The following is an 18593-nucleotide window of genomic DNA, read 5'->3' as shown; positions in this document are numbered from 1 at the left end:
CCTCCCATTCTCAACACTCCCTACCAGAGTGGTATATTTGTTAGAATCAATGAACAGATATTGACACATCTTTAGCACTCAAAGTCCACACTTTACATTAGGGTTCATTCTTGGTTGTACATGCTGTGGGTTTGAACAAAGGTATAATGACTTGTATTCTCCATTGTAATATTGTAAAGACTAATTTCACTGCCATAAACATTCTCTGTGCCCTGTTTATTCATCCCTCTCCTCTGCTTAACCCATGGTAACCACTGATCCTTTCACCATCCCCACAGTTTTGTGTTTTCCATGTCAAAAGTCAAAATTACAACAAATTTAGTTAAAGATCAAATTGTTTTTTATTTGTCAGCACTCATTCTACAAAATACAATGAGAGCTCCCATGGGGCAGTGGAAGAATAGTGGGTTTTGTAAGGAACAAATAAACAGAACAGTAGGAAAAAAACTGATTGATTAACATCAGATTACTTCATGTTACTTTTCTAAAAGGGTAAAAGCAAAGACGACTGGCCATTGTGGTGGCTTATGCCTGTAATCCCAGCATTTTGGGAGGCCAAGGTGGCAAGACTGCTAGAGCTAAGGATTTTGAGACCAGCCTTGGCAACATAGTAAGATCCCCATCTCTAAAACAAACAAACAAACAAACAAAAATTAGTTGTGCATGATGGCATACACACGTAGTCCCAGCTCCTCAGGAGGCTGAGCTGGCAGGATTGCTTGAATCCAGCAGGTTGAGGCTGCAGTGAACCGTGGTCATGTCACTGCTCTTTGGCATGGGTGACAGAGCAGAGCTAGAACTGTCTCAGAAAAAACAAATACAGAGAGGACTTTCTTACTCAGTTGAACTGGAATCTCAAGTTTGCAGGAAAAACTGGCCTGTTTGGAGATCTACCTGCTTAGCTGAAGTTTCAGTTTGATAAAGTGTGGTACTTAGCATGGATGACTATTTTGGTTTGATCTGTTCTGCTGGGGCCTACTACAGGAGCTCAGTCAACAACAGTCTCCTACAATTTTTATTTAACATCCTAGTCGAAATCATACAGTATGTAGCTTTTTCAGATTGGCTTCTTTAAAGTAAAATAAAATTTTTAACCTATAAATTATGTTTGTGTTAAAAATATATATCTGGGAAGATTGCCCTCTTGAACCAACTTGCAGCTTCCTTCAGGCAGCTGGGAGACAGGAAGGGGACTTGTGCCCTGCCAACCAGATCACCAGCCAGCCCTTAAGCTTAGAGTGTTGATGTGTTGTGATTGAATTGCTCTCACACATTCGTTTTCAAGATATTTTTAACTGTATTGGACTAAGTCAGCAGTGTCGAGTTATAAATAGGGCTTGTGGGATTGACATGGTCATGCTAGTAATTAGGTACCTCTTCAAACCTGTGTCTGTAAATATGTGTTCCATGTTTGTTCATTGGCGAGGCCAAGCCCTGTGTGGGAGAAGAGCAGAAAAGGAAGTGGCTGGGCTTGGCACACGGCATTTAACAGAACAAAGCTTTACCATTAACCAGACCTTAAGGGCCAGTTTGGTGATTATCTATTGTTTTAATTCTCATCAGCCACTTCCTACTGTAGCAGCTTATCAGCATATTTCTTCCAGTTAGGGTCAGTTTCTGGCAGATACCTATCTTGATCTTGATACATACCCAGTGATACTGTAGTGCCTCTGATAGATTTTCCCTGGGCAACTGCCTAACTGGTCACTGCCAACCTAATGTGGTCATCTGGCTCTTACCTGTGTGGAATTTAGACAGAGTTGGCTTTTCCTTCTTTACCTGGGGTTACGGTCCCTAAGGAAATAACCCTTCGCCCTGTCCCTGACCAAGGAAGGGAAGCCCCTCCTTGCCTCCATAGTTTCTTTTTATGTATTGTTCATGGATAAATGAACTGACTTGTTTGCCAGTTTCTGTTCTACCTCCTGTCTTGAGTCTTCCTCTGGGAGATAAAGACTGGAAAGAGGCCAGATGCAGTGGCTGACGCCTATAATTTCAGCACTTTGAGAGGCTGAGGCGGGCAGATCACCTGAGGACAGGAGTTCGAGACCAGTCTGACCAACGTGGTGAAACACTGTGTCTACTAAAAACACAAAAAAATTAGCCAGATGTAGTGTAGCATGCCTGTAATCCCAGCTAATTGGGAGGCTGAGGCAGGATAATTGCTTGAATCTGGAAGGCAGAAGTTGCAGTGAGCTGAGATCACACCATTGCACTCCAGCCTGGGCAACAAGAGTGAAACTCCATCTCAAAAAAAAATTGGAAAAAGAGTGGAAAAGGGGGAGAAGAAAGACCTAAGGATTTATGAAAAGGCAGACATGGGTGTAGACAGTCAGATGGAGCAACATCTATGAATATCTAGGAGGCCAGTCATCTTGGGCAGGGGTTAGCAAACGTGTTCAGTAAAGGGCTAGATACTAAGTATTTTAGGCTTTGAGGACCATATGGTCTCCATCAGGTCTGCTCACCTCGGCCACTATAGCGCAAAAGCAGCCATATGTAAAATGCAAAGGAAAGGACATGGCTGTGCCCTAGTAAAACTTTATTCATGGGCACATGTCCATTCTTACTTAGCTTGCTAGCCACGCAGAAACAGGCAGTGAGCTGCAGTTTGCTGACCTGAAGTAGGATAATGTAAGAAACCTGATGTTAGTAAGGTTTGCGTGTCTGTGCTGCCTGTGTATTCTCTGTAGAGATCCTTTTCATGCTCACTTAGCTAAGTGAAAAAGAAGTAGAAATGCTAAATGAATCCAATGAGTGGAAGGGAGCTGTGCTGACTTTTGGGCAGTAGAGAAGTATTCCCCCTGGAGGCCGACTGGGACAGTGGAAGCAGAAAGCAGAATGAGACCTACAGGGCAATGAGAGACTGCTGGCTACACACCAGATTCAGTCTTTCATTTTCTGCTGATACTGTGGTGGGTTTGTGTCTGGTTTTCAAAGGGGAAGCCAACCTTTATGTCCTTCCATTTTCTTTAATAATGAATCTCAGATAATTATTTCATTTCAGGTAATTTGTTGGACTTTTCCCTTTCACATTTGTCAGTATTAATGTTCTGACCTCTTTGTACTACTAGGCTAAGAGTTCATTAATTTTTAGGTGATAAATAGCTGCTATTAATAATTTATTTTATGTTTGTTTTATTGATTTATTTGTGTATATTTAACTATCTACCATAATTTTTACCTTGTATCAACAGGATTCTTACTACAGATTTAATGACCTTAACTACAGATGGGTCTCTTTGGATAACTGGACCTATAGCAAAGAATTTAAAATCCCCTTTGAAATTAGGTATGTATGTTTGTGGATGTATATTTATTATTATTTGAACTTTGCTTCTTTTTCTATCTAGGCAAAAATCTTGTGTTTTGTTTGTTTAGGTTACATATCTGAGAGTTAAGCAAGTTGAAAGCCTTGTACTATGAAAGTGAATATATGATTTATATTTTGTTTTGTATATGAGGATGGTGCTACTAATCATCAGTCATCAAATTGTGTCTTACGGAGTCGTTTTTCTGGTGGTTATAATGGAGTCTAGACCTAGTTAGTTCTCTTTTCCTCTTTCCCACTCCTTCATGATCATTAGAGTACATATTTATTATATTGTTTAGTAGGATTAGAGATGTATCATTTGCTCTATGTAGTGCTAACCAGCCATTGAGACTATGACCTTGACCTATACTATGTGGTGAGGCCAGGAGGTGAAGCACAGGTATTGTTTTTATCAGTATTCTGTTATCATAAGCAAACATTTTCATATGAGGCAGAATGTTACCCAAAGGTACCACCACTACTGCTAAATGAAGAAAAATTCCTTCTGTCCCTTTTATGTGATTTTTTTGAGAATTATTTACTGGTCTTTTAAAGGGGGAAAAAAGCCAGAATATTGTTCTCAATATCATGGAGTTACTGCTGTGCTGCAGGATTTTTTTTTTACAGATAATATTTAGAATATCTTTCATAATGGTTCTATTTCACCTTGAACTCAACATGTCCAATTGACTTGCCCCCTTAAAACTAACTTGATATTCTAACAGCTTCATTGTTTCTCTTAGTGTAACACCATTTTCCAATCTATGCCTAAGGTGCTTTTGGCTTATGACATCTTTTCTTCGTCTTCCTGTCTTCAGTCTGTTCTGAGTCTTGTGAATTTTTGTCTAACATTTCTCTTGATTTGGTCCCTTCCATCTTATTTCCATCTTTCCATCTTTGCCTAGAAGATGAGTGCCAGGAAAGAGGTCAAAACTGCCTAATCAGATTCTTGCTTTCTTCTTTTATTCTCCAATCTTTTCTATTTAGAAACATTAGATTAATCACCCCAGAATATTACTTTTTTCAAGACAGGTGTTTGCTCAAGAATATTATGTGTCTCTTTTACTTGTCAAATCAAGTATAAACTTCTCACTTGTTTGTGAAATACAGCTGAATGATGTCTGTCCCTGTAACACTGCCTGCACCCCTCTGGGATTCGTCCAGCTTTATTCTCCTTAGCTGCCCAGCCCAAATTACACATATGAATCAATTCCCTAAAAGTAATTAATGATTCATGCTGTCAGCATTTCCTTGTTTTGTTTTTGTTCTTTGCAGGGTTAAGAGGTCCCTGCAAAGAGCAAAGGGTATAAGGGGTGGTGGAGTAGAAATGCCTCTACCCAGGCATTTCTAACTATTTAAAAACAAAACAAAACAAAACTGTATTGATATATAATTAACATAATGTATAATTCAGGTATTTAAAGTATATAATTCAATGGTTTTTAGTATATTTCCAGTTACAAAACCATCACCACAATCAATTTTACAACATTTTCCTCATTCCTCAGCAAAAACTTATACCCAGTAGCAGTCATTTCCCATTTCCCATTCCTCCCTCCCCTGAATTCTTACCCCAGTCCTAGGGAACCACTAATTTACTTTCTGTCTCTCTGAGTTTGCTGGTTCTGGATACCTCATGTAAATGAAATAATGCAATATGTGGGCCTTTGTGACCTCTTCTTTCACTTAGCATAATAATATTTTCAAAGTTCATCCATGTTGTAGCATGTATCAGTACTTATTCCTTTTTATTTTTGAATAATATTTTACTGTATAACACATTTTATTTATTCTTCTCTTCATTAAGTTCTTGTTTCGATCTCAAAATTTTTTCTTATGAGATAAACTCTGATAGCACTTGATAGTTCATCAATATTGCCAGCCAGCCAACAAATGCTAATCAGATTGCAGACTCTTTAAATTCAGAGACTATTACAGTTCCCTGTAAGGCTTAGCAGAGTGCTGGGTGCACAATATTCACTTATAGATGATAGTTTGCTAACGTGTTCTCTTACATAGTGTCAGTGGATGTGGTTTCTGAGAACATTTTGTGTCTATTATTTAACTTGGTTCTTTTTTTTTTGAGATGGAGTCTCGTGCATGCAGTGGCTCAATCTCCACTCACTGCAACCTCTGCCTCCTGGGTTCAAGCAATTCTCCTGCCTTGGCCTCCCAATTAGCTTGGATTACAGGGGCCAGCCACCATGCCTGGCTAGTTTTTTGTAATTTTAGTAGAGACAGGGTTTCACCATGTTGGCCAGGCTGGCCTCGAACTCCTGACTTCAGGTGATCTGCCCACCTAGGCCTCCCAAAGTGCTAGTATTACAGGCATGAGCCACTGCGCCCAGCCTAACTGGTTCTCATGATAACTTTCTGAAGTATTAACTAGCAAAAGTAAATATATTTGGAAATTATGAATTGTGCTCTTGGTTTTACGATGACTTATTGATACATTACAGAGAAAGATAAGCTGGATCACTCAAAGAATTTAAGTATGTTTTAAAGCAGTATTTCTGAAAATGCCACTGGAAACTGCCTTTTAAGAATATATTTTTGTGTGTGAATATTTATTTCTTTAGGCCTTAAATAAAAAAGAGACTTATCTAAGTTAATGTTTTACATATCTTGTCTTAAAAATCTTTTCTTTTTTTTAGCAAATGGCAAAAAGTAAATTTGGTTCTTGAGGGAGTGGATACAGTTTCAAAAATCCTGTTCAATAAAGTCACTATTGGGGAAACAGACAATATGTTCAATAGATATGTAAGTATATAGTGACATCAGGTTAAAAAAAAAACATTTATGTGTGTTTATGTTAATTGCTTTTGTGAGTAGAGAAAAGTAAATGCATAATTGGCCATGTGACAAATACAAGCTCATTAAAGCACTGGGTGAGTTAGCTTCATTTCTCAGTGAAGAAGCTTCATTTCTCAGTGAAAAATTTCACTTTTGTGGAATAATGGAAACCTTACAAACTGCATGAGGTTAGTGTGGGGATTTAATAAGCTGATTATATAAAATGTTGGCAAGTTCTTGGCACATAGGAATTGTTCAAAATATACCAATCCCTTCCCTAGTGATGCCGAGTTTTATTAGCAATGTTGACAAATGATTTTAAAATAAAATGCCATTTCCTTTCTGGAATAGTTACATTAAGAGGTTATATCCTGGCCGGGCGCGGTGGCTCAAGCCTGTAATCCCAGCACTTTGGGAGGCCGAGGCGGGTGGATCACAAGGTCGAGAGATCGAGACCAACCTGGTCAACATGGTAAAACCCTGTCTCTACTAAAAATACAAAAAATTAGCTGGGCATGGTGGTGCGTGCCTATAATCCCAGCTACCCAGGAGGCTGAGGCAGGAGAATTGCCTGAACCCAGGAGGCGGAGGTTGCGGTGAGCCGAGATCGCGCCATTGCACTCCAGCCTGGGTAACAAGAGCGAAACTCCGTCTCAAAAAAAAAAAAAAAAAAAAAAAAAAAGAGGTTATATCCTGATCTTCCTTTTCTTTCAATGGTAGACTTTTCAAAACAAAAATAACTCATGGCTTAGAAATGCATGTTATTCATACCAGAGAGGCAGGTTGTCATGAAGTGTCTAGGAAACCCTTGGCAGTTCAAGACCATCTGTAAGTAGACAGAGTAGACATTCCAGAGCTAAAGCTATTTTTTGGTCTGTCCATTTCCGTAGCACCATAATTCCGCCAGGAAAAATAGAAGAAGAAACCTAGAAACCTGCATTGAGTAGGAAAATATGCTTAATTTTAACTAAAAGTGGGCAACTAAGTGATACTACAGTATTTCAGAGAAGTCTTTCCTCTTGCAAAAAGGCTAAACCTAGATTGGCATTATATTATGCAGCCACAAAATGCCATTATCTAAAATTTTACACACAAGACTACTTTCACATCATGGATTTGTCTGTTTGTTCCCTTTAACTTAGAGCTTTGATATTACCAATGTGGTCAGGGACGTGAACTCCATTGAGCTGCGTTTCCAGTCAGCGGTGTTGTATGCAGCACAGCAGAGCAAAGCTCACACTCGCTACCGGGTACCCCCAGACTGCCCTCCACTTGTGCAGAAGGGCGAATGCCACGTCAACTTTGTTCGGAAGGTAACAGTCTCTCAAACAGGGGGAGGTTTATTTTTGAGGATGGGATGTGCTGGCACATGAAATGCTTATTTGAAGACTCTCATGGCAGTTCAGAATTTAGGAATCTTTTTCCTGATCCCTTAGTGGGATTTGAAAATTTGAAATAACCAAAAGTTTATTTGAAATTTTGGGGAGAAATTTTATCTTTTTCTAAGTTTTCCTCCTGAAGCATGTTTCAGAACTTAGGTAACAGAAAAAGAAAGGAAAAGAAAAATATGTGGCTGATAATGAAACTTTAAAAATTATTTTTTAACATTTAGGTTTATCAAGCTTTTCACCAGATTGTGAAAATATATTAGTGATTCTTGTTTCTGAGAAGCCTTCTGCAAATATTAGTATATTCGATGATATGTTCTCATAAAACATATATGACATGTTCTCATAAAATTAACAAAAAGATAACAAAGTCCACAAAAGTGATTATTTTTCCTTGAGTCTGATTTCAGTCTAGAGGACTTGGATCTATTTTTCTACATGATTGAATTAGCATTCCATGAGACATTTGGTTTTTTAATGCTTATTTTATTTAAAAAATTTTAATTATATAAACTACACAATTTATCATTTTAATAATTTTTAAGTATGCAGTTTAGTAGTGCCACTACATTGTTGAGTGACCATAGAACTTTCTCATCTTCCAAAACTGAAATTCTATACCCATTAAACAGTAGCTCTCCAATTCCCTCTCCCCAGCCCCTGGCAACCACCATTCTACTCTTTTTTTTTTTTTTTTTTTTTTTTAAGACTGAGTCTCACTCTGTCACCCAGTCTAGAGTACAGTGGTGTGATCACAATTCACTGCTGCAGCCTCCATCTCCTGGGCTCAAGCAATCCTCCCACCTCAGTCTCTTGAGTAGCTGGGACTACAGACAAATGCCACCATGCCCAGCTAATTTTTGTATTTTTTGTAGAGATAGGATTTTGCCATGTTGCCCAGGTTGGTCTCTTAGGCTCAACCAATCTGCCCACTTTGGCCTCACAAGTGTCGGGATTACAGGCGTGAGACACCATGTCTGGCCCATTCTATTCTTTTCTATGCATTTGATTCCTCTAGAAATCTCATATAAGTAGAATCACACAGTGTGTGACTGACTTATTTCACTTAGCATTATTTCCTCATGATTCATCCATGTTGTAGCATGTTTCAAATTTCTTTACTTTTTAAGGCCGAGTAACATTCCATTCTATGTACATACTACATTTTGATTATCCATTCGTCCATTGATGGACATTTAGGTTGCTTCCATCTTTTGGCTATTGTGAATAATGGTATAATGCTGTTGTGAACATGGATGTACAAATATCTCTATATGACCCTTCTTTCAGTTCTTTTGGACATATCCCCAGAAGTGGTATGGTTGGATCATATGGTAATTCTATTTTTAATTTTTTGAGGGATTGTTTATTTACTTATTTATTTACTTATTTTTTGAGATGGAGTCTTTTTTTTTTTTAAGGTAATTGGTTATTTAATTAGATTATTAGGACATTTAAAATACCAATTTGTGAGGATAAATTCCATTTGTTAGGGCAAACACAGATCGCAGGTAGCCCTGGAGCTGAGGAATAGCTTTGATTTTTGGTAAAATTTGTGAGTCCACAGCTTTCTGATCAATCTTGCGCTGCTCTGTAATCTCGTATTTCTCTTTTTCTGTGTCGAAGATCTCACCTTCCTGGTGTCTGGGCTTTCGCAGCTTCTTCTTCTTGAAGTAAGCATCAGTAAGATGTTTTGGAATTTTTACATTGCTGATATCAATTTTGGTTGAGGTGGCAATGACAAATTTCTGGTGTGTTCTTCGCAGAGGAACTCGATTGAGGACCAGAGGTCCAGTCACAAGTAATAAGCCACTAGCCAGCTGCTTCAGGAAAACCACCCTCTTGCCTCTGTGGCGTCCAGTGAGGATGATCAGAATGGTCCCGGGGGTAATGCTGGCTCGCAGTTTTCTCACGTGCTGACTAAAGGGTTTTTTGCCGTGGCTCAACAGCTTTCGAGGCACATCTTCAGTAGGATAATACCTAGGCATTTTGCGAAGTTTAACCACCCGGGTACCGCCGTTTTTGTCACCACCAACTGGTTTTGTAACAGTTGCAAGAACCTTCTCCTTCTTTTTTTTTTTCAACCTTGGATTTAGCGGCTGAGTACTTCCTCTTGTACATGGCCTTTCTGGAGTACATGGCAGATCGGGAATACCTGCCGATTCCTCTGACAAGGACAGGATTGCGGCTGCAATGGGGCTTCCCCTTCTTGGGCTTTTTAGCCTTGAGGTGACCCTTTTTCACTTTGCTACCAGCATCAGCCTTCTTGGCTTCAGGTTTCTTCTCTTTAGTATCCGGCTTCTCAACTTTTTCACCCGCCATCTTGCAAGATGGGAAAGAGCGAGATGGAGTCTTGATCTGTTGCCCAGGCTGGAGTGCAATGGCGAGATCTGCCATCTCCACCTCCAGTGTTCAAACAATTCTCCTGGCTCTGCCTCCTGAGTAGCTGGAATTCCAGGCATGCACCACCACACTCGGCTAATTTTTAAATTTTTAGTAGAGATGGGGTTTTGCCATGTTGGTCAGGCTGGTCTTGAACACCAGACCTCAGGTGATCCACCTGCCTTGGCCTCCCAAAGTGCTGCAGTTGCAGGTGTGAGCCATGAAATTTAGTTTTATCAACAAATGTAATCATTGGGCTCATTGTGAAGATAGTAAACTTATTTTCCCAATACTTTTTAGGTAGAACTGTTACATTAGCTATTGTGGTCTGATTAAGTTAAGCGGTTCTTTTTCAGCTGGATAGATTTACTCTTAAATTATGTTTCCTTAATATAAATACTAGGGTTAAAATTATACCTCCTCCTGATTGATTCTGCCTACCCAAACTTATGTCAATGAACCATTTACCATTTGTTCAAATTAATGTGATTCAGCAGCCTTAGAGTATTGCTTTGACAATTTTAAGTAGTGAAATATTCCATGGAATATTTGTATATTTATAATTCTGGATAAGATTTATCTTTTGATTCTTTTGCCTTTGGCTTCCAATGACACAGTGGTTTGAATGCTAGAGGTTGTACTTTTTCTGTCTTGCCTTCCATTTTTAACCTTTATCAAAACTGAGACTATCCTGGATCCTAATGTGAAAAGTCACTTTTCAAGTCATCAATAAAGATAATATAAATGTTATGCATATATCCATGTGCTATCTTCCCTCCACCCTCTATTGAATTTGTGGTATTTAAAACATACTCTCAAGTTATTTATATAGAACAAAGCCCTTTGTCACTGACATTAGGAATCAGACCTAATTTTCTGCTATCATCATGTGTTGGATATTAACTTTGGGACAGACTTCCAGAAGAACTGCAAGTTGCATCTAGGTATTTCTGGCTAGATTGACATGGTCCAGTGACACCTGAGTTGAAGACCAAGTCAAGAGTCTTGGGTGTGAGTTCTGGCTTTACAAACATAGAATGACTTTAGGCATGCCCTTCATTTGTACATGGAGCTAATCCCTGATATGAGGATATAGTGAAATAACAATGTAAATACACTCTGCATGTATAGCACTTTATGCTACACAACCATTCAAAAAGTCGAGTGGTGGTATCTATTTTGGAGGATTATTACTATAATTACAGGTAATGAACAAGATGCTCAGCTTAGCTTATATGAAGTTAGTGGGTAGAAATGAGGAGTAGGATATAAAGAGAAAATGTTACTCTCTTTCACCAGTTCTTTGACCCTTTGCTTTCCCTGTAGCAACCTAAGTCCCCTCTTGTCTCCGCTTCCTTTTCTGTCCAGCATGGATAGTGGGACTCATTGCTTCAACCACCCTCTTACCAATGTTTGATGCCATCTTACTTGTTTTCCATTTACATCTCTGGCTAGTCCTTGTAAGTCTCTTTATCCACATCTTTTTGCTCCCCAAAGTTAGATTTTAGGGACTTTCTCTGTTCTAGACTCTTCTCTTCTCATTTTATACCCTCTCTAGGCTATCTCATTTTTCATTTCTCCTTATAACCAATCTGTTTGCTGTTGACTCCCAGTATTGTATCTTCAGCCCAACTTCTTTTCAATTCCAGACCTTACATTATTTAGCATTGTCACTTATCTGATTCACAGGGACCTTTAGGTCAGTATGCTCCACACTGCATTTGTGATCTAAACCCTTCTCCCAGGGTTCTGTGTCTTGCTGAATGGAACCCTATCCATAACAGGTGCTCAAGCCAGAAACTTAGAAGAGTTTTTCTTGACACGTTTCTCTCTTCCAATCAGTTGCTTAGTCTTCTTGATGATGTGAATGGTACCTCTTCAATAGCTCTTCAGTCTGTTCACGTTTCATTTCTGCCACTGTGTCTTGAGTTCAGCCATGCCTTGCGTGAAATACTGCCCTGGTTGCATAACTGGCATCCCTGAAGCGTCACTTGCCTTCCTGTAATTAATCATTCACAGAGCAGCTAGAATGATCTTTTCAGAAAAAAAATGATCACAGTATCACTCTTCTTCAAACTCTTCAACAGCTTCTCATTACCTTTAGGCCAATGTCCATGGCCCTTAGCTCTGGCCCATGCTCACTTCTCCAGTCTTCTCCCTGCCTCTTCCCATTGTTCTCTCTTCATCTCCTGGAATGCATCATACTGTCCTGCACCTCCAGACCTTTGTACATGCTTTTCCTTCTGAAAGGAATGCTTCTAGGCCAGTGCAGTGGCTCATGACTGTAATACCAGCACTTTGGGAGGCCAAGGCAGGTGGATCCCTTGAGTTCAGGAGCTTAAGACTAGCCTGGACAACATGGTAAAACCCCAACTCTACAAAAACATACAAAAATTAGACTGTAGTTCCAGCTACTCGGGAGGCTGAGGTGGGAGGAGCCTGGAAGTTGAGGCTCCAGTGAGCCAAGATCTCACCACTGCGCTCCAGCCTGGGTGACAGAATAAGACCCATCTCAAAAAAAAAAAAAAATGCTACTGCCTTTTGCTTGCTCATAGTGGATAAATGGTACTCACCCTTCAGGGTCATTTTTGTTTTTTTCAGGGCAACTCATCTTGATAGTCATCCCCCTCAACCTCTGGCTGTATGTTCCCTGCCTATTTCCATTGTAAAACTTATTATACTTGTAATTATGTATTCAATGCCTGAATTTCATGCTTGACTGCGAGCATTATAAGCAGAAGAACTGTGTCTTCTGTGTATATTGATGTGCTCCCAGCCTGAGACATGGAAAGCGCTTCATAAATACTTCTTGAATCAGTGAAAACTCTCATTTGGAGAGGTTAAGAGTGATTTGTAGCTCTGAATAGGGAAAATAGCCTCCCTTATAAGATGTTGAATATTTTGCTCTCCTTCTTTTCCCTGTCTCCAATGAAAGAATTACAAATAGATACTAAAATTCTCCCATAAACGTCCCCACGATAGTTTTTTTTTTCATCCTGAATATGAGAATCTGGTACTTAGGTGGTAAATTTAGACAAATGTGGATGCTATAAAGTAATTTCAGTTCTTTGTTTTTCTCCGTAGCAAAAACAGATTTATCTCTGTCTTAGATAAGTGCAAAGCTAGGGAAATAATACCTAAATGACAACAGTTTGGCCAGATCTTCAGGTTCTACTCTATAAGTGACTCCATCTAGAAGGATTTTAGTATTTTCTCTGGTGCTTGTTACTTTTTTTCCCCCCAAAAATGTATGACCCAAACTTGTTCCTTTTTAAAAACTGAACTCATAGCTTTACGTATTTTAATTAACGGTGTCATGAAAATACTTTTTTCTTTTAAGAAGTAGAAATTAGAAAAAATCCTGTGTAAAAGGGGTTTATTTTACAGAATTTTTTCTTATTTTTGAATTTGAACTCTGTAATTTAAAATGGAAGCTGTGTGTCATGAAGGGAGAGACAGGTAGCCAGGTCAAGTAAGACTGGATAAAATGTTTGCCCTGGCAAACTGTGTCAGGGTCTAAAGATTGAACTGTCTGTTTTTGGGCTTCATGTTCAGAAACAAGGACTTCTTGCCCGAGGTCGGCAAGTTTAACCAGAGCTTTTAAAAACATATTTATACATAGGTTTGTCTTTCAATATATTTTCTCATTTTTTAAAATTACTACATGTAAGCACAATATTCTTTGTAGCTATTAGATTTAAATACAATTGGTAGGTTTAGAGATATTATAGAGAAGTTTAAGGAGGAACTATTGAGTTGCTTCTATGTAGTATGCTTTTGAAGAATAAATGTACAACTCTTCACAGATTTTATGTTCTTAGAACATTTCTGCCAAATGTATCTATGTTTCATAGGTTTTATGCAATGTAGACTTATTGGATATATTGGATATTGTATTAGCTATCTATTGTGATGTAACAAATTATGCCAAAACTTATCAGCTTAAGACAATATTTATTTATGAGAAAACACATGGACACAGAGGGGAACAACACACACTGGGGCCTGCCGGATGGAGGGTGGGAGGAAGGATATCAGGAAAAATAACTAATGGGTACTACGCTTAATAGCTGGATGATGAAATAACCTGTATTACAGACCTCTGTGACACAAGTCTATCTATATAACCTGCACATGTAACCTGAACTTAAAAAAAGAAAATGTCTGGACTATAGGTTTTCTGATTTCTAAAAAATGATAATAAACAAAACATTCATTACGGTAGCTTCTGTTAGTTAGGAATCCGAGTTGAGGGTGGCTTAGCTGGATGTTTCTGGCTTAAGGTCTCTCACGAGTTTATAGTGAAGCTGTCAGCCACGGGTGTGGCTGTCTCAAGGCTTAGCTGAAGTTGATTCGAGTTGACTCAAGGCTAAAGTGTATGTGCCTGAGCTCACTCGTGGTTATTGGCAGACCTCAGATTGTTCCTATGGGTCTCTCCACAGAGCTGCCCCATGACACAGAGGCTGGCTTCCCTCTTGGCCAAGACAGGGCATGAGAGAGTGCCCCAAATCCTAGGCTTAGTCCCTTATAACCTAATTAACAAAACAACATCACTTCTGTTATGTTCTGTTGCTTGGAAGTGTTCCACTAGGTCCAAAGTGGGGATCACTGTGGTCCACCTCAGAGACTGTATATGGTGGTTGGGGAGCACACACACAGTTTTGCATTAACTTTGTGTCCCCCCAAATTTATATGTTGAAGTCCTAAGCCCTGGCATCTCAGAATGTAATATTTGGAGAAGGTCTTTAAAGAAGTGATTAAGATAAAATGAGGCAGTTAGGGTGGGCCCTATTCCAGTATAGCTAGTGTTCTTTTAAAAAGGGGACATTTGGATGATGGTGGGAGACACAAGGGATGCTTAGCACAGAAAAAGACCATGTAAGGACACAGTGCAAGCAGAGGAGAGAGGCCTCAGAGGGAACAGACCTGCCGATACCTTGATCTTGGACTTGACTGTGAGAAAATAAATTTCCATTATTTAAAGTACTTAGTTTGTGATACTTTGTTATGACAGCCATAGCAAACTGATATACACATAGGTAACACTTTAAAAAATGTTTTCATAATTTTTAAATTTCATGGTAATCAGAATGTATCTTCTTTCTCCTTTTGAAATTGCAGGAGCAATGTTCCTTTAGTTGGGACTGGGGACCTTCCTTTCCTACTCAGGGAATCTGGAAAGATGTTAGAATTGAAGCCTATAATATTTGTCACCTGAACTACTTCACATTTTCCCCAATATATGGTAAGCTGAGAGATGTGATTTTTTTTTCTTTTTGAGTCTTCTTGCTATAAAAATTGGGTTTATAATTGAAATACAGATATATTTTTCAGAGATTTAGAATTTTTAAAAAACTTTGTGGTATAATCAATTTATAAAAGTAAAAAACAGATACAAACTGATTTTACATGAAAATTGACAGTATAAAGAAGGTATGTAGGTAGATATCTTTTAGAATATTTTGCAGGAAAAGAAAACAATAAAATGAAAGAGCAGCTCCAAGTCTTCCTGAGGTAAGTATTCTTTGTTGAAAGAACTGGGCCTGTTGGCTGGCGCTCCTTTTTGCTGCCTCTGTAGTCACTTTTAGTGTCGGATTCTTGCTTTGCTCATGTCGTTAGACTGGCTTCCTGTCTCTGTGCATTGTCTTCCTAACTGGGAGCACTACTTTGAGGGCCCTGACACAACAGCCTTGTGAAGAGTTAAAAATAAACTGGAAGGTAAACAGGGCAAAAGAAATATTTCTAAGGTGAAAAATAGTACTTTTTTAGTTGAAGCAACTATTCAGTATCAGGGAGCATTGGAATAGAACCTCAGAAATCTCACAGATGTCAGTGGATCAGTTACAAGCTGGTTAAATATTTGTTGCATGCTTTGCTCAGCACTGTGTTTACTTAACATAGAAAAGACACAGAGTAGGTACACTGATCCCTTCATGTGTGGGGAGGGGAGATAGAAACAACTGGCAAATGAAACGAGGTCGTGTAATAACCTTTCAAGATGAGAGCCGGAAAATCAAAGATGAGTGAGGATTTGAGAAGTTAGGGTAATGAAGTGTGAAGATGGAGGTAATTGAAATCTAAATCAGAGCATGCAATGCTCAGTGTAATTACATGGAGGCCTAACTAGCTGAAATCAGTAAGAAAGAATGTGGTGTGTCAGTACAAGCGTTCTGTTACCATGAGAGCCCTTGTGAACTTAGCTTGCTATTCAATTGAGCGAACTCTGTATTTTCTGAAGGCAGAAGATGAAAGCAAGTGATAGATGCTTAGATTTGAGGAGGGTATTTGGTGCTGCTGGTATTTTAAACTTTAAAAAGACATTAAAAGATCCAATTTAAATCGCACATGTAAATGTGACTGAGCTTATCATTCTCTAGTTTAGTGCTTCCCAAACTGTAGTAACCCAACTAAAGATTTTTGCTACTAAAATTAAATAATGGTTCAATCTCCCTTCTTCCCCTGTTCCCACCCATACATTTTCTGAGATACAAATAATAGAATCTGGTATAAGGAGTGGTCTGGGCCAAGTGCAGTGGCTCACACGTAATTCCAGCACTTTGGGAGACCGAAGTGGGTGGATTGCCTGAGCCTAAGAGTGAGACCAGCCTGGACAACGGCAAAATCCTATCTCCGAAAAAATATACAAAAATCAGTGGGCATGCTGGTGTTCACCTGTAGTCCCAGCTACTCGAAAGGCTAAGGTTGGAGGATTGCTGGACTCCAGACTGGATGACAGAATGAGACCCTGTTTCCAAAAAAAAAAAAGATCTGATTTAGCAAAAAGTTATTTATTTGTTTTGAAGCTTAATTGGTGTCTTAGGTGGTTTGCTAAATGCATTGTAAACTCTAGGTACCCTGATGCCTGAAAAAATTTTGAATAATACTGTTCTAGTTTAATTTACAATTTTGAATATGAAATTAACATTTCTGCCTGAGTTATTAGAGTTCACTTTATCAGTAACTAGTGACTGGGTGAATTTTATATAAATTAAATTAATTTAAATGATGCTTAAAATTCAATTTAGACTCAATGTAAACAATTCCTCCTGTCAGCTACATTTGTGAAGGTTAAATACATTTTTTAAATTAATTCATAATATTTGTACATATTTATGGGGTATGTGTGATATTTTGTTACATGTATAGAATGTGTAATGATCGAATCAGGGAATTTAGGGTATCTGTCACCTCTAGTATTTATCATTTCTGTGTGTTGGGAACATTTCAAGTCCTCTCTTCTAGCCATTTTGAAATACACAATACATGTTGTTAGCTATAGTCACACTATTATGCTATTGAACATTAGAACTTATTCCTTCTATTTAAATGCATGCTCGTACTCATTCATCAGCCTTTCTTCATTCCTTTCTGCCACTTATATACCCTTCCTAGTGTCTGGTCTCTATTATTTCACTCTCTATCTCCATGAGATCAACATTTTTACCTCTGACATATGAGTGACAACACGCAAAATTTGTCTTTCTATGTCTGACTTATTTCACTTAATATAATGACCTCCAGTTCCATCCATGTTGCTGCAGAAGGCATGATTTTATTCTTTTTTATCCATTCATCTGTTGATGGACACTTAAGTTGATTCTATATTTTTGCTATTGTGAATAGTGCTGCAGTAAACATGGGGGTGCAGGTATCTTTTGTTATACTGATTTCTTTTTCTATGGATAAATACCCGTTAGTGGAATTATTGGATCCTATAGTAATGGTTCTCCTATTAGTATGGTGGTCATCTTAATGATACTAATTCTTCCAACCCATGAGCATGGGATGTTTTTCGATTTGTTTGTATGACCTCTTCAATTTATTTCATCAGACATTTTTAGTTTTCCTTGCATAGGTCTTTAATCTCTTGATTAAATTTATTCCTAGGTATTTTATTTTGTTATTTTGTAGCCATTGTAAATAGATTTCCTCCTTGATTTCTTAGCTAGTTCATTATTTATGTGTAGAAACCCTACTAATTTTTTGTGTGTTGACTTTGTATCCTACAAATTTGCTGAATTTATTTATCAGATCTAAAATGTTTTTGATGAATCTTCCAAGTTTTTACAGACATAAGAGCATGTCATCTGCAAAGAGGAATAATTTTACTTTCTCTTTTCCAATTTGGATACCTTTTATGTTTTTCTTTTGTTTGATTACCCTGGATAGGACTTCCATCATTTTTTGCATAGAAGTGGTGAAAGTGAGTATCTTTTTTCCAATCTAGTTCTTAGAAGAAAGATCTTCAGCTTTTCCGCATTCAGTGTGACGTTTGCTCTGGGTTTTTATATATGGCCTTTATTATGTTGAGGTATGTTCCTTCCATGACTAATTTGTTGATAGTTTTTATCATGAAGGGATATTGAATTTTATTAAATGCTTTTTTCTTCATCTATTGAAATGATCATGTTTTCTGTCTTTCATTCTGTTGATGTGATATATCACATTTATTGATTTGTGCAAATATAAGATCCTTGCACCCCTGGGATAAATTCCACTTGGTCATAGTACATTATCTTTTTGATATATTGTTGGAGTTTGTTTGCTAGTATTTTGTTGAGGATCCTTGGATCCATGCTAATCAGGGATATTGACCTGTAGTTTTCTTTCTTTCTTTCTTTCTTTTTCTTGCTGCTTCTCTGTCTGGTTTTGGTATTGAAGGAGAATTCTCTTTAATACCATGTATTCTCTTCAGTGAAGAGGAGAATGCTCTCTTCTTC

At 38.2% G+C, this 18593-nt stretch overlaps 2 protein-coding genes across 4 annotated transcripts in view; one reads left to right on the top strand and one right to left on the bottom strand.

Annotated features, from left to right (window-relative positions):
* Positions 1 to 18593, top strand: part of MANBA (mannosidase beta) — a 116867-nt gene that overhangs the window by 14524 nt on the left and 83750 nt on the right. For 2 of the 3 annotated variants that reach the window (XR_005579095.2, XM_039468230.2), the window contains exons 2-5: positions 3195 to 3289; positions 5965 to 6070; positions 7246 to 7416; positions 14995 to 15118. Coding sequence is in view for 2 of the 3 variants with exons in the window: in XM_039468230.2 (XP_039324164.1) it covers positions 3195 to 3289; positions 5965 to 6070; positions 7246 to 7416; positions 14995 to 15118 (496 nt within the window). In the remaining variant the exon portion in view is untranslated. The remainder of the gene's footprint in view (positions 1 to 3194; positions 3290 to 5964; positions 6071 to 7245; positions 7417 to 14994; positions 15119 to 18593) is intronic. The other variant, XM_074396514.1, reaches the window with a different exon arrangement.
* LOC101035153 (large ribosomal subunit protein eL6-like) lies at positions 8934 to 9834 on the bottom strand. The gene is given in 2 exon segments (XM_010340113.3): positions 8934 to 9569; positions 9571 to 9834. Coding segments are annotated over 2 exon segments (867 nt in total). The 5' UTR covers positions 9814 to 9834; the 3' UTR covers positions 8934 to 8945.

The sequence above is a fragment of the Saimiri boliviensis genome, chromosome 3 (assembly GCF_048565385.1).
Source record: "Saimiri boliviensis isolate mSaiBol1 chromosome 3, mSaiBol1.pri, whole genome shotgun sequence".
NCBI lineage: Eukaryota > Metazoa > Chordata > Mammalia > Primates > Cebidae > Saimiri > Saimiri boliviensis.
This window is presented reverse-complemented; position numbering and strand designations above follow the sequence as displayed.